This window comes from Dasypus novemcinctus, chromosome X, assembly GCF_030445035.2.
Source record: "Dasypus novemcinctus isolate mDasNov1 chromosome X, mDasNov1.1.hap2, whole genome shotgun sequence".
NCBI lineage: Eukaryota > Metazoa > Chordata > Mammalia > Cingulata > Dasypodidae > Dasypus > Dasypus novemcinctus.
Genome location: NC_080704.1, coordinates 127,960,178 through 127,977,406, shown reverse-complemented (window position 1 = coordinate 127,977,406; position 17,229 = coordinate 127,960,178). Strand labels below are relative to the sequence as shown.

General features: G+C 36.6%; 1 protein-coding gene across 2 annotated transcripts in view; it reads right to left on the bottom strand.

Annotated features, from left to right (window-relative positions):
• Nucleotides 1-17,229, bottom strand: part of WDR44 (WD repeat domain 44) — a 102,877-nt gene that overhangs the window by 66,448 nt on the left and 19,200 nt on the right. For both annotated transcript variants that reach the window (XM_058291653.2, XM_071212941.1), the window contains exons 2-3: nt 11,978-12,011; nt 1,902-1,976 (exon numbers count right to left, since the gene is read on the bottom strand). In XM_058291653.2, coding sequence (XP_058147636.1) covers nt 1,902-1,976; nt 11,978-12,011 — 109 coding nt within the window. The remainder of the gene's footprint in view (nt 1-1,901; nt 1,977-11,977; nt 12,012-17,229) is intronic.

Here is a 17,229-nt window from a genome sequence, read left to right as displayed (position 1 = left end):
TTTTCAGCTTCTAAACTCTCCTTAAAACAACTTTTTTTTGGTTACCAACTATAGGAAATTACACATTTGTAATTAATCCTAAGAAAATAATTTTTTAAAAGGGGAATAAGAGTTATAGTAGAAAAAATGACATTCCAAATGTCCAACAATAAGAATGGTTAGATATATTATATTCTCTTGATGGAAATTAATGCATCAAATGAAAACTGATTACTGAAATTGCACAGAAAGATGAGGAAACTCTGAAAATGATAAAAGGAAAGGTAGAATATAAAATTATATGTACTCTATAACTGGGCAAAAAATATATGCAAATGACCAAGGACTAGAAAGGAATGCTGAAAAATCAGAACAGCTGTTTATGACAGTATAGAATTGTGGGCAATTTCTTATCTTAAAAAATGGTTCAATTTTTGTCTTATTTATGCTGATAAAAAATACCACCACTTTTCTCAAAAGGGAAAATTTTCCTTTTAAAGGAAAAAGTCTAATCAACATTAAAATATAAGTCCATCAAATTTCTAAATTCCATAAGGGTAGAACAATGGTTCTCAATTGGGAGTGATTTTGCACAGACCCTTCCCCCACATTTGGCACTGTCTGGAGATAATTTTGGTTGTCACAACTGTGGATGGGAGGATGCTGCCAACATCTGGTTGGCTAGAAGTCAGGTGTGGTAGTTTAAGGCTTTTATGAAGCTCAGAAAAATCATGTCCTCAGAGCGAGTCCATTCCTGTGGGTATGAACCTATTATACAGGGGACCTTTTGATTTCTTTACTTCAGTCAAGGGCCTTTTGATTAGATTATTTCAGTACGGTATGACCTAGGGTAGGTCTAAAATCCTCTTACTGGAATCCTTTATAAAAGGGATGAATACAGAGAGAAACACACAAAAGCAGGGAGAGAGTGCCACAGAAGTGGAAGAGAAGGCAGAGACTGGCAAAGGCTGCCATGTGCCTTGCCATGCAACAGAGGATTGGCAAGCAGCTGGTCTTTGGGGAGAAAGCATTGCCTGATGATACCTTGATTTGGACACTTTTCTCAGCCTCAGAACTGTAAGCTTGCAAACCAATAAATCCCTGTTGTAAAAGCCAATCCATTTCTGGTATATTGCTTTCAGCAGCTTTAGCAAACTAAAATACCAGGGATGCTGAATAAGCATCCTATAAGGCACAGAAAAGTCCCTCCCCTGCCAAAAAAAAAAAAAAAGAATTATCCAGCCCAAAATGTCAATGGTGTCACTGTTGAGAAACTAGTCTGGGGTAGAAAATATGTCATCTCTTCAGCCTCCAGAAACCCAGAACAGTTTAGAACAATGCCTAGACCATAGAAAGCACTCAAAATTTGTATAAATGAACACACACCATCCTCCATTTTCTACTTAGGTTTCATTCTGATACTATGAATTGTCCATTTGCAAAATCTTTATATCTTGTGTTCAGTCTCTTCTAGAAAACTAACCTCTGAAGCTTTAGAGCACCAATTCTTTAAAAGGTATCAAAGGCATTATCAAAGTAATGACTTATTTTAACCTCTAACTCCTAAAGACATCAGAATTCATGGCACTGAGCTAATCAATACTCTTAACTCCCAGTAGCAACCTCAAGAGCATCTATAGCTTAATAAAATGAGCTTAAAAATGTAAACACATTACAAAACATTTTTCAAAAATATTCTTTCAAGAATAAATTAGGAATTGGTTAGTCTATGAAAATGACTTCTAAAAAGTCTGATATGTCTTCAATCACAAGTTCAACAGATTTAAGAAACATTTACTGAACATCCACAATGTGCAGAACATTATACTAAAAGAATGATAGAGAAAATTTTCCATTTTTAAATAGACTATATAAATATGATGTCTGATATAAAACCAGTATTGAAATTATATCTTACCAACCTTTTTAGACACATCTTGTTTCAATTCTTGTACAGGGGACTCACTTTCAACTTTACATGTAGTGTTACCTGTTTCCTGTTTAAAAAGAAAAAGAAACCAATGATGATACCCTTTCTTTAAAAATCTCCATAAAATATACAAATTAGAAAATGTAGCATTAATAAGTCAAAGGCCCATAAAGGGCTTAGATGTTTTTGTATTGATAGGTACCTAAAGATGTTATGCAGGGAAACGGACTTTGCCCAGTGGTTAGGGCGTCCGTCTACCACATGGGAGGTCCGCGGTTCAAACCCCGGGCCTCCTTGACCCGTGTGGAGCTGGCCCATGCGCAGTGCTGATGCGCGCAAGGAGTGCCCTGCCACACAGGGGTGTCCCCCTGCGTAGGGGAGCCCCACGCACAAGGAGTGCGTCTGTAAGGAGAGCCGCCCAGTGTGAAAGAAAGTGCAGCCTGCCCAGGAATGGCGCCGCCCACACTTCTGGTGCCGCTGATGACAACAGAAGCGGACAAAGAAACAAGACACAGCAAATAGACACAGAGAACCGACAACCGGGGGAGGGGGGAATTAATTAAATAAATAAATCTTAAAAAAAAAAGATGTTATGCAAACTGGGATAATGTGATTTGCATAAGAAGGTTACCAATCATTAACTTTCTATTTTCCTGCTGCAACTGGATATTTTCCTTTAAATGTGAAAGCTTTCCCAACTTTTTACCATGGGGAAAAATACAGAAAAACAAAACCTACTGAGTATCTTTGTAGCTTAAAGGGTTTAAGGATTTATGCAGAGTTGAATCAGAATTATTTTTTATGGAGAATTATTTATTTCTCCATAAGTAGACAAGTCAAACGTTTCTAACAGCAGAGCAGGTGTAGCTCAGTGGTTGAGTGCCTGCTTTGCATGTACGAGGTCCCGGGTTCAATCCCCAATACCTCCTAAAAAAAAAAAGTATATAACAAGAAAATACACTCATAGAATAGTTTTCTTAAAATTCTACATACTTTAATTAAAAAGGATCAAAGCTTAAACAAAAGTTAAATGATGTCCCTAGAACAGCAATAGATGAAAAAACTAGACCCACCAAAAATACATATATATCTACGTATACACTCATATACACATACGTACATATATATATATATTTGGGAGGTTAGAGAGAATAGAAATCGATGTGGCATTTCTCCTGGAAAAAATTAGGGTAAAATAAGACAATCATATATTCACAAATCTTACCACAATATCTCTCTTCCTTAAGTTGTCTTTATATTGATAGAAATACAGCAATTTGAATGTTACTATATCACAAAAATAATTTCATAATTCTTGATGCACACATCACAGAGTAGGTTAAGAGGAAGGTCACTATAACCATTTGACAGATAAGTGACCTAAGGCACACATGAATGATATTAAGACATTTATATAAGCATTCGAATATGATCATTATAGACTTCATGACAAAGTTACTCCAGAGATTTTTTCCAGAGAGTTTTATAATGTTAAAGATTTTAATGTGCTAGTGAAATATCTGTAGGACTTCCAATATCTTCAATCTGAAAAACTGTTTCATTGAATTCCTCTCAGTATTTGGTAAATAATGTCAATGTTACACAGACTCTTCCAGAGCAATGTTGTTTCACAGAATTTTAAATGTTAGGTAAAATGCCTAACATCTTTGACATCTTCTACATTTCTCACCCCCTATCTCTTACCACTTCCCACAATTATATTCTGACTAATTGGATGGTTCCTCACCATTAGGGTCACAGTTCAAATGTTATTTCTTCAGAAAAGTCTTCCCCGCCCATCTTAAAACAAATGTACACCCTTACCTTTCTACCACATCATCCTAGATTTTTTCTTTTGTTGCACTTATCGCCATTTGAAATGACACTATTTACTTGCCTTTTTTTTCCCTTAATAAGTAACGGGGATTGAACCCAGGACCTCATACAAGGGGGCAGGCACTCAATCATTGAGCTACATACGCTCCCATCTTTTTTTTGTCTCTTCCCTGCTCAAGTAGAATATAAGCTTCATGAGAGCAAAGACCTTATTTGTTCTGTTCACTGTAATTTCCCCAGTACTTAAAACAGTAAATGGTAATATTTGCTGAATGGATGTTTAATAATGCATGCTCTGGCTTTTCCTTAGTTAATGCACACATCTCTTGTTTATATATCCTTTAGTGGAATTCTGGTTTTAAACTAAAGAAAATCAAATAAAATCAATTGGTTAGCTAGCCTTGAAAAATGAGAGGAAGAGATAATAACTGAAAATTGATGGTCATTAAGGACAGTTAATGCATATTAGAGAAACACCTTCAACTGCCTTCCCAATTAAGTATTTTTATACAATTATCCCCCAATAACCGTTCATTAGTAGGAAAACCAGAAGCACTGTACAACACAGTTCTGTATATATTTCCCCTAAATTAGGCTAAGCAAAAATACACACTAAGAATTCCTGTAGCTCAATTTAATTTCTTTTAATGAAGCACTTACATCAGATTAACATTCTTACACTGACCAAAACTGCCAAATAATGACCAGACTTCTATTTCATTTGACTTTACCAAAACTCTCTTGGACTTAGAATTTTGAAAGATATCAACTCCAATAAAGTTAACTGCTATTAAATCACAAGTTTAAAGGAGTGATACAGTACCTGCCAGAAGACCTGATATTTAGAGAAGTTAATCAGAAGATTTCTTAGTAAAACATGAATTAGTATACATAGTCTCCTATGACTCTTTTCCAGAGAATTCTAGGTCCTTCTTCTAGCACCCCATCTAGGCTTTGGGGATAAAGCAAAGGAAGAAAAGCATGTGCCTGCTGACTAGCATCAGCCTAGCTATACTTGAGACAGTCTTCATTTATGATTTCCTTCTAGAGACAGTCTGCCCCATTACTAAAATACAGTAATTACTAAATCTCAGTTTCCTTACTATCAGGCCATTTCTCTAGCCCCTTCCTATCATAATATTAGAAACATGCTTCCCTACAGGGTATGGTGGATTATTTAATTTCTAGGAATTCACATTATCACTACCCTCCATCTTTGCTTGATATTAGAGTTGCTTGTACCTATCTTGGTAATTTAATTTTAATAAGCACAACTAACAAAAGACTAACTTGGCTTCACAAATCATTTGTACAAAAGTGATCTACACTTAGAGAAATCTTCACTGTTATCATCTATTAGAGAACATCAAGCTAAAAATGTTAACTATAAAAAATTCAGGTCACCTCTAGATTTTAGTAGTGAGGGAGGGGAAGCTATTTTTTTTTTTTTAATTTTTTTATTTTTTATTGACTTTGTAATAATATTACATTAAAAATATATATGTGAGGTCCCATTCAACCCCACCCCCCCACCCCCCCTCTCCCCCCCCCCAACAACACTCGTTCCCATCATCATGACACATCCATTGGATTTGGTAAGTACATCTTTGGGCACCTCTGCACCTCATATACATTGGTTCACATCATGGCCCATACTCTCCTCTATTCCATCATGTAGGCCCTGTGAGGATTTACAATGTCCGGTGATTACCTCTGAAGCACCATCCAGGGCAGCTCCATGTCCCGAAGACGCCTCCACCTCTCATCTCTTCCTGCCTTTCCCCATACCCTTTGTCCATTATGTCCACTTTTCCCAATCCAATGCCACCTCTTCTATGTGGACACTGGATTGGTTGTGTCCATTGCACCTTTATGTCAAGAGGAGGCTCAGATTCCACCTGGATGCTGGATGCAATCCTCCCATTTTCAGTTGTAATCACTCTAGGCTCCATGGTGTGGTGGTTGTCCTTCTTCACCTCCATCTTAGCTGAGTGTGGTAAGTCCAATAAATCAGATTGTAGGTGCTGGAGTCTGTTGAGGCTCAGGATCTGGCTATCACATTGTCAGTCCAGAGATTCAAATCCCCTAAATATATCTTAAACCCCAACATTAACTGCACCTCCAGCACATTAGCATGAAAGTCTTATGAAGGGAGATCCCATCTGAGTCCAGATTCATCACACATAAACACCATTTCCAAAGAGGGGCCATCTGCCCTGGTAGTTAACCCCATCGGCCATGACCGTAACTCCCATGGGTCTCTTTAGCCCTCAAAGGAACCAATATCTGGGGGTTGTATCTGCTTTATCTGTCTCTCTGACTCTGCTCAGTTGTGCATGAGGGCAAACCTTCTGCCAGCCTCCAGACTCTTTTTTAGAAACTCGTAGCCATATAAACTCATTTCTCCTTTCCATTTCCCCCTTACTTTAGGTCAAACAGCATTTTAAAGTCATGGTATTTTATGTAGACATGGATATTCTGCTGATCCGCATTGAAGGGAGGGGAAGCTATTAATATTAACAATGGCTAAAGGGAAATTAATTTAAGAAATGAGACTTCTACTCTTTTTCTGCTAAGTTAAAACAGAGAAACCACACTTAGATGGCCATCATATCCTTCCATCCATTCCTATCAACAATATTCCTTTACTGAGTCTTGTATGTTGGCATTCTAACTGCTTGTTAGCACTCTCTGTACTCATTCTCTTTCCTCTAAACTTTCTTCTACCAATTGACTTTCATTTTTGCTTTAATTACCCAGCAAAAAACTTTGGATGGCACAGTGTAAGATTTGTAAAAGATTAACTTTTAAAATATCCTACTTCAAAATGTTAAAGCCCAGAGTCCTTAACTTGACATTCAAGGCTCATCACAATCTGGCACCAACTTGCTTTTCCAACATTCCACCACTGAAACTTCTAAACGGTTAACACTAGTCTATTCAAGTTCTTAGCAAATTCCACTTCTTTGCATATTAATTCTATTTCTATTTCCTAACATACACCACTTTCCCATTGTTTTCTATCTACCTATGCAAGCCTCTCACAAATTTCAAGGTATACTATCTCTTCCCTGAAACCTTTCCCTGCTATTCCAGGTAATAGTGCTCTCATGTTTGCACCATTTCCCCCTTTCTCCTCCAAACCCTTTGCATCACTTAATATCTATTTTATTCTACAAACATCAATACTTTCTATCATCCCTTTGTATACAGTTTCTCCTGTGAGACTATAAAATCTTCAAAAAGGACAAATATTGTATGATTTCACTGATATGAAATAATTACAATAAGCAAACTCATAAAGGCAGGATCTAGAATATAGGCTATACCAGAGAACAGGGTGGGGATAGGGAATAGGAAGTTAAGGCTTAAAAGGTACAGAGTGTCTATTTAGGATGATGGAAAAATTTTGGTAATGGAAGGTGGTATTGGTAGCATAACATTGTTAATGTAATTAACAGCACTGAATTATATATCTGATTGTTGGTTAAAAGGGCAAATTTTTAAGTTGTGTGTATGTGTGTGTGTGTGTGTGTGTGTGTGTATATATATATATATAAAAATAAAATACTAGAAAAAAAAATCCATGGACTTGCATAACACAAACAGCAAACCCTAAGTTAAACCATGCAATATAGTGAATAGTACAATTATAAAAATTTATTTTCATGTTTTAAAAAATGCACCACACCAATATAAGGTGTTAAAAATAGGGTGGTATATGGGAAGAAGATGTTTTATGCATGATTGCTTTGTAAGCCCAGAAGTTCTCTAATAACAAAAAAATCAAGACTATAATAAACTTTTCTTTGTGTTGCCTAAGATATCAATTATATATACTGTTATGCATAACATGAACTCAATAGGCCAAGTACGTCCACATCATAGAATACTAAATAGCAACAAAAAGGAACAAGCCACTGATATACATAACAACTTGAATGGATCTCAAGCGTATTATGCTGAGTAAAAAAAAGCCAATCTCAAAAGGTTACATACTGTATGATTCCATTTATTAACATTCTTTTTTTTTTTTTATTTTTTATTTTTTATTTTTTATTGACTTTGTAATAATATTACATTAAAAATATATATGTGAGGTCCCATTCAACCCCACCCCCCCACCCCCCCTCTCCCCCCCCCCCAACAACACTCGTTCCCATCATCATGACACATCCATTGGATTTGGTAAGTACATCTTTGGGCACCTCTGCACCTCATATACATTGGTTCACATCATGGCCCATACTCTCCTCTATTCCATCATGTAGGCCCTGTGAGGATTTACAATGTCCGGTGATTACCTCTGAAGCACCATCCAGGGCAGCTCCATGTCCCGAAGATGCCTCCACCTCTCATCTCTTCCTGCCTTTCCCCATACCCTTTGTCCATTATGTCCACTTTTCCCAATCCAATGCCACCTCTTCTATGTGGACACTGGATTGGTTGTGTCCATTGCACCTTTATGTCAAGAGGAGACTCAGATTCCACCTGGATGCTGGATGCAATCCTCCCATTTTCAGTTGTAATCACTCTAGGCTCCATGGTGTGGTGGTTGTCCTTCTTCACCTCCATCTTAGCTGAGTGTGGTAAGTCCAATAAATCAGATTGTAGGTGCTGGAGTCTGTTGAGGCTCAGGATCTGGCTATCACATTGTCAGTCCAGAGATTCAAATCCCCTAAATATATCTTAAACCCCAACATTAACTGCACCTCCAGCACATTAGCATGAAAGTCTTATGAAGGGAGATCCCATCTGAGTCCGGATTCATCACACATAAACACCATTTCCAAAGAGGGGCCATCTGCCCTGGTAGTTAACCCCATCGGCCATGACCATAACTCCCATGGGTCTCTTTAGCCCTCAAAGGAACCAATATCTGGGGTTATTAACATTCTTGAAATGACAAAATTATAGAGGTGGAAAACAGATTAGTGGTTGTCTGGGGTTGATGTAGAGAAGGTAGTGAGTGTGACTATAAAGGAGTAGTAGAGGGAGGCCTTTGTGATGATGGAATAATTTTGTATCTTGATTGTGGTAGTGGCAATACAAACATACACATGGTAAATCAATACAGAACTATATGCTAACACTGTACCAATGTCAAATTCCTCAGTCTGATGCTGCAACAAAATTACACATAACCGATGAAACTGGACTCAGATGGGATCTCTTTTCATAAGACTTTCATGCTGCTTTACTGGAATTGTAGTTGGTGTTGGGGTTTAAGATATAATTAGGGGATTTGAATCTCTGGACTGACAATATGATAGCCAGGCCCTGAGCCTCAACAGACTCCAGCTCCTACAATCTGATATATTGGACTCACCTCACTCAGCTAAGATGGAGTTGAAGAAGGACAACCACCACACCATGGAGCCTAGAGAGCCTACAACTGAAAGCAGGAGGATTGCATCCAGTATCCATGTGGAATTTGAGCCTCCTCTTGACATAGAGGTGCAACGGACACAACCAATCCAAGGTCCACAGAGAAAAGGTGGCATTGGAGTGGGAAAAGTGGACATGGTGGCTGATGGGTATGGGGAATGGCAGGAAGAGATGAGATGTGGAGGTGCCTTTGGGACTTGGAGTTGCCCTGGACGGTGCTTCAGGGGCAATCACCGGACACTGTAAATCCACCCAGGCCCACTGGATGGAATGGGGGAGAGTATGGGCCATGATGTGGACCGTTGACCATGAGGTGCAGAGATTCCCAGAGATGTACTTACCAAATGCAATGGATGTGTCATGATGATGGGAGTGAATGTTGCTGGGGGGGGAGTGGTGGGGTGGGGGTGGTGGGGTTGAATGGGACCTCATATTTTTTTTTAATGTAATATTTTTACAAAATCAATAAAAAAAAATTTTAAAAATAAAAAAAATAAAAATAAAAAGAAAGTAAGAATTATGAGTCAATTGTAAACTGTATGTTCCTATTAATATGTTGTAATTGTTTTGTGTTTGTTTGTTCAATGTCAGTTTATATTTTGATACCTCTGGATGTTGATATAAATTAATAAATAAAAATTTCTAAGAGTTCTATTCAAATGGCCAAAAATTAAATAAGTGCTTATATTAATACTTAAGTTTAAATGTTAATGGGATCTCTACAATGATAAAAAAAAATGTAAGTCTTAATTAATGAAATTACTATGTCTCTTCATAAAAAAATGGTTCTTGCCTAAGTTGAAATGAATAGTTTATTTTTATTCACAAAATAAAGGATGTAAAACTTGAATAAATATTTTGAAAAGTAAAATTTTGTAGAAGTGCTAACTAAAAGCTGATACATTTGTTTAAAAAAGTGTATTTTGTCCTAAAATAAAACAGCTGGTCTTCATAAAATCAGAAAAAAAAAATTACACATAACCATTGGGGAAACTGGGTGACGGCTATACAGGACCACTCTGTACTATCTTTGCTGCTTCCTGTTAATCTATAATACAAAATAAAAACAAAAAAAAGAACAATATCCAGCTTCGTATTTATTTGCTAAATATGTACACATACTATCCAATTTTACTCAAGGACACTGTATAATTATTAGGATAAATTCTATTTATTATAACCTAAACATACCTTAGAGATAAGTGACTTTTTTTTTTAAAGATTTATTTTATTTATTTCTCTCTCCTTCCCCCCTCCGTCCCAGTTGTCTGTTCTGTATCCACTCACTGCACACTCTTCTTTTTGTCCGCTTCTGTTGTTGTCAGCGGCATGGGAATCTGTGTCTCTTTTTGTTGCGTCATCCTGCTACGTCAGCTCTCTGTGTGTGCCGCGCCATTCCTGGGCAGGCTGCACTTTCTTTCGCGCTGGGCGGCTCTCCTTATGGGGCGCACTCCTTGCACGTGGGGCTCCCCTACGCGGGGGACACCCCTGCGTGGCAGGGTACTCCTTGCGTGCATCAGTACTGCGCATGGGCCAGCTCCACACGGGTCAAGGAGGCCTGGGGTTTAGAACTGCGGACCTCCCATGTGGTAGACGGACGCCCTATCCACTAGGCCAAGTCTGTTTCCCCTAAGTGACTTTTAAAACCTAAAAGTATAAACTGCAACTCTCTGGATATGAAGATTGGGAAATCAGGGCTCTTGGAAAGGAGGCTAAATTTTTAGCATATACCTTGTGCACAGAGTGAATTTTCACCATATCCATGCATTAATTTTTAAAATTGCTTTTATTAAGTTTGAATAAATATAAAATAATATTTATAAAATATAAGTAATAAAGAACTATGGAAGAACAGTTTAAGAAAAAGAATATTACCATTAGTTTTGAAGTCTCTTGTGCATCCATCACCATTTCTATTAAAGTCTATCCCCCTCAGAAATAAGACACATTTTAAATTCTGGGCTTATCATTCCTTTGCTGTTCCTTACAGTAGTTTCACCATGCTTGTATCCCTAAACAATATATTCTTTAATTTTTCTGTATGCTTTTGAACTTAATATAAATAAATATTATTGCATATATTTTTCTGTGACTTGATCCCTTCATATTATTGTGTATAACTAATTCATTCATTTCTACTGCTATATAATATTTCATATGAATACACAATAATTTGTTAAAGAATATCCATTATGTATAAATAGAAGGTAGGTAAACCGGGACTGAATAAAAGAGCATGTTCGAGATTAGACATACATATACACAAACGTGCATACACACACATCAGTAAATATACTACTTCACGTAAATAGTTCTGTTTTGTGAAATTCTTGCACTTAAAAGGGACTTTTGTGATGATGGAATTATCAGGGACATAATGCCTCAACACCAAAGTCCTCTGCTTCGGTATAAGGTTGGGACTGATTTTTATACATAGGAATTGTACTAATACTTGTGCCCACAAGTACTTAAGTGTTTTGGCTACTCCACATTTTTGTCATGCAAGTATTATCTTGTCAATTAAAACACACACACAAACACACACACATATACACCAAAAAATTACTAGTATTTTATAGTGTTCTTTTATCCTAAAAATCATAAACCAAATAAATATTAGTGGAAATCTGAAAGATACTTTAAGTTCCTTCCTTACAGCACAATATTTAGTTAGATATTTCTAGAGTACCTAATTATATCTAGTAAGATATACTGACAATATTACTGAGCAAAAATAAGTAAAAGAAAGCAAAAGCAAGAAAATGAAGAACTACATAAAAGAAAACACGAATGAAAAGTGTACGTGATTTGTAGAAACTTTAGCTTTCAGAAAGCACAACTTACCTTTAATGTTGAAAACCCAACCTTTCCTGGAGACCTGTTCAGAAATAAAAGCAAGGAGGTGTTGAATAGTGGAGGTGCGAAGGGAAATACTTCAATACACTTACTAAAGACAAGACCACGTTTTAAAAAAACCTGTGTATATTCAGTGACTGGAAAAAGTCTTATGTGCATAGAGAAAATGTAGAAAATCTAAAGTAGAGAAGAAAATCAGAATGACTATCTTACTACCTAGAGATTTTGAAGTACATACCTTTTGTCTTCTCTGATATATATATTATACATATATGCATATTAGCATATATGTATATACATATGTATATATTATATACATATATGAATGACACATAATACTATAACAAACATCCTTGTAAATAAAATTTTGTATGCTTCCATGATGAATCTTCTCAAAGCCGTAATTTAATTGCAGTGCCTGGTCAATATAATTTCATGTTACAAAGGACAATTTCCAGAAATGAACATTTTCATGTCCCCAAATATTTGGCTTCCCTGACAAACCTGTGGAGTAGAAGGCAAGAGGAATAAGATTTTTAAAAAATTAAGCCTCCTATAAGGTAGAGAGGGGTTAAGAAAATCTGCCCTCATCCCCAACCCTCACCTTGAGAAATCAGACCAGATGTTATAGCTGCCTGTCAAATAAAAGAAAAGCTACATTTATCTCTTGTGTCTTTTTCATAAGCCCTTTCTGGTAAGTTATAGACCAACTGTTGATAAAAATGGCAATATTTTAGATCAGTTCTGATGGGGCATTACATATACAGCTATGTAGAAACTATAAAGAATAATTACTTCCTTTTGAGAACCAAGGGGACATAGTGAAAAGAACATGGGTTTTAGAACAGATGAACATTGTTTGAATATGTTTCTTCCATTTATGTACATGTGATCTTGATCAAATCATTTAACTTCTTCAAGCCTTAATCTCCTATCTGCAAAAGAGGGTGATACCATCTGCTTCAAAGGACTGCTAAGAGGATTAAGCAAAAGAGTACATGGGACACACACAATAAATGGTAGTTTCTTCAGCCACTTTGAATTACCCCATCTAAACTATCAGATGGAGCGTGTCCCCAAGATTTCCAAAGGCAGTCTCTCAACAGTTTGGAGTCTGAGCCCAATTTCTGGAACACAAAAGTGATATTCTACAACCTGTCAAGCTTCAGTCCACTTAATAACAGAACATAAAAAAAGGCAGATTTTATTGAGTTGGTGGTTAAAATGGGATCCTGCTTGCATTAATAAATTGGTGATGCCAAAAAAAAACAACAACAACTAACAAAAGACACTCATGTTTAAAGCATATTTGAAAGGTTACAAAGTTGATAAGGTCTTGGTAAGTAGTAAAACATTTCAAACTATGTACTCAAGCTTCTTCCAAGCCTATTAAACCTATAATTGTCTTTAACATAGTATTCTGGAACAAAATTCTTTTGTGATAAATTTTTGATCCATTAATAGAATATTAGAGACTAGTAAAAATGAGAGCATATTTAAAATTTAAGGGAGCAGATGTGGCTCAAGCAGTTGAGCACCCACCTCCCACACAGGAGGCACTGGGTACCTCCTGAAAAAACAAATAACAAGCAAAACAAACAAAACCAACTCAGGAAAGTTGATGTGGCTCAATCCCTGGCCTCCGGTACCTAAAAAAAAAAATTGCAACGTTGGCAAAGATGATTTGCATCAAGTGCCAAGATGAGAAAAGAAGAGTAAGAAAGAGTAATTGTTACTGTTTCTAACAGGGAGCATGTAAACCATAATATAATAATGGCCACAACTTACGAAGCATGTGCTAAGACATAACATGCTTTTGTTTCTTTAGTCCTCACAACCCTATGACGTAGTTATATTACTTTCTGTATATAATAGAAAAAATAACCAAACAACCAAACACAAAACTAAAGCTTGGATCAGATTAGGTCATTTAAATCCCACAGCTATGGCAAGCGGACATGGCTCAGCTGATAGAGCATCCCCCTACCATATGGGAGGGTCCAGGTTTTGATCCCCAGGCCCTCCTGACCTGTGTGGTGAGCTGGCCCACGCGCAGAGCTGCTGCATGCAAGGAGTGCTGTGCCACGCAGGGGCGCCCCCACACGGGGGTGCCCCATGTGCAAGGAGTGCGCCCTGCAAGGAGAGCTGCCCCATGTGATAAAAGAGCAGCCCGCCCAGGAGTGGCGCCACACACAAGAGAGCTGACCAGCAAGATGACGTAACAAAAAAGAGATGCAGTTTCCCAGTGCCACTGAGAGTGCAAGAGGGCACAGAAGAACACACAGTGAGTTGACACAGAGAGCAAACAAGGGTTGGGAGGGAAGAGGAGAGAAATAAATAAATAATAAATCTTAAAAAAAAAAATTGCACAGCTAGAAAACAGCTGGGCCAAGTGTCACTAGGCAGTCTGACTCCAGGGTCTACTCTGTTTGCAATACTGCCTCCTTTCTGGGTAAGGTCTTAAAAAAAATGATGGTTATGAAAATATTATAATTGGTGCTGTAGATAAGCGCCAAAGTAAAGACAATTAGAGCTCTTTCCTGAGTTGGACTAAACTGATTAAGTCAAAAGCTTTGAGTATTGACCTGCCTTTAACAACTATAATGACTAATTGATTTGGGACTGCCAAGGAATGAAATAATGAAATGCTCCATATGTAAAATTTCCACAGAGATGAAGGTTTTCTTTGAGGGCTCAACTGTGAAAATATTTTACTATTTTTGTATTTAAAATTTCAAAAGTGGTAAATAAGTACATGAATAGGCTAAGCCTTACACCTCCAGTAATCTTTCCCTTGAAAAGTGCCTTCTTAAACAAAGAATATACAAGTTTCTCTTTCTTAATGACTCAGAGTAATTATCATACTCAAATACTACTCCATATTTTAATATGATTAATGCCCTCTGGTGCAGAAAATGTATTTGCCTTCACATTAAAGGACCACAGGCTACTATGCTTGGAATGTTTGTGTTTTATAGTTTTATATCTCATTTCTCATATTAAGTGGTCACTCCTTATCAAAGGCCACGTGCCTGTATTTAAAAGTTTTCCTTCCCCTTCCCTTCTAATTTGTTGCTTTTAATCTGCAATGAGCTAGAGAAACAGATTTTAAAAATGGAATTGGGTAGTAAAGGAAGAATCTAAAGATTTCAAGTAGTTATGTACATGATTTTAATGTGAATTTTGTGGCACTTTTTCTGATTGTTCAGAGGCTTTTAAAGTGCTTTATTCTTATTTTCAGCTGTATCTGAGAGCTGTCCTTATCAAAGAAGTGGCTGCTAGATAAGTGAGGTGTTACTAATCTTTTTTTTTTTTAAGATTTATTTTATTTATTCCCCACCCCCACCCCACCCCAGTCCCCGCCCCGGTTGTCTGTTCTCTGTGTCTATTTGCTGCGTCTTCTTTGTCCGCTTCTGTTGTTGTCAGCGGCATGGAAAACTCTGTCTCTTTTTGTTACGTCACCATTCCTGGGCAGGCTGAAATTTCTTTTGCGCTCCGCGGCTCTCGTTACAGGGCGCACTCCTTGCGCGTGGGGCTCCCCTACGCAGGGGACACCCCTGCGTGGCGGGGCACTCCTTGCATGCATCAGCACTGTGCATGGGCCAGCTCCACATGGGTCAAGGAGGCCCGGGGTTTGAACCAGACCTCCCATGTGGTAGACGGAGGCCCTAACCACTGGCCCAAGTCCGCTTCCTGACTAATCTTTGCTATCCCTAGACAACCATTCAACTCTTCTCTATAACTCAGTATCTAACTTCGAAGCAGAGATAATAACATTATATTTTTTCAGAGTGTTTATGTCCCTATAGAAAACAACTATTCATGTTTGAGTTTGGGGATGGGAGGGAGACGAGGAGTCAAGAAAATTAACTTCCATTCTTGGTTCTCCCACCAACTAGCTGCATGACCTTAAGTATCTATCACTTTCTAGAGTTCCTGTAATGTTAGGAAATTTTGTCTTCATTCCCTTCATTAGTGCAGGCATAAAGACATAATTTAGTGTGGGGGGAAGTGGGGTGTAGGGTATAAGGGTATCTCTTATATATTTCAATGTAACATTTTTTGTGATCTATGTATCTTAAAAAAAAGACAAATAAAAAATAATTTTTTCAAAAAGAAATAATTTATATTATGATTAACAATCTCCCTTAAATTTGAGATATATTATAGAATACAGGAACAAAATCTAATATACATGCACACACACATCCAGAAATGTCCAATAATACTGTGATAAATCAAATTAACTAGAAAATTATGCCTTCAAATTTTGCTATAGATACCTAAATAGACCAGATTAGATTCCTCCTATTTACAGGTTAAGGTCAGTAATTTTTCCCAGAAAAAGTCCATATACCTACATAAAGTAACCCTTATTATACCCCACATAAGTGAAAAATCTTTAAGAAAAATCCTGATATTACATGCAGTCATATTTAAGTACTGGTGGTATGCCCCACATTAAAAATAACCCAAAATGTGAGATCTTTGAAAGTTCATTTTTCATTTCAAAAGATTTTATCATAGGGTACTTTAACATCAAATATTTCTGATAGATTTAAATATCTGAATAACAAAACTCAATTTAAATAATTTATGTGCTTCTTAAAAGTTGAACAAAAATAATATATAATTTTAAAAGGGTAAACTTCCTTTCTTACCTAATGGCAAAAAAAAAAGATTTTCAACATGTTAATACCAATTATAAACACAGTATATCTTTGATTTTACAGCACAGTTTCTGAAATTGAAGTCAGTGCCAATATTGCTGGTGCTATTAAATTTAAACATTGAAAAATCAAGCCATTTCCTGACATGGTTTACAGATAAAATACTGAAAATATTTTTAAATTGTAGCTTAGTTAGGTTTTGATTATAAAGTCAATTTTCAGATTAGTACTTCCTAAATTCAATACAGAAAGAATATTTTATAGAATATATTATATCCTATTTGCTATAAGGAAGTTATTTTCATACATTAGCTAAGGTTGAGTTTATACTAACAAAACTTATGTTTGAATATAAAATAGCTTGTGACAGATGCTTTCGCCAATCCCTGTTTAGTATTTTAATTATAGGAGTTTTCATTTTGTAGCTAAGGTTTTGATGTGCAGTACCAATGTATCTTAATATCTGCACAATATCTACTATTTTAAAAAATTTACATAGTTTCAAAACATAGCTCTGGTGATTTTGTAGGACAATAAAGGAATTATTTTTCTTTTATATAAACTCTGACT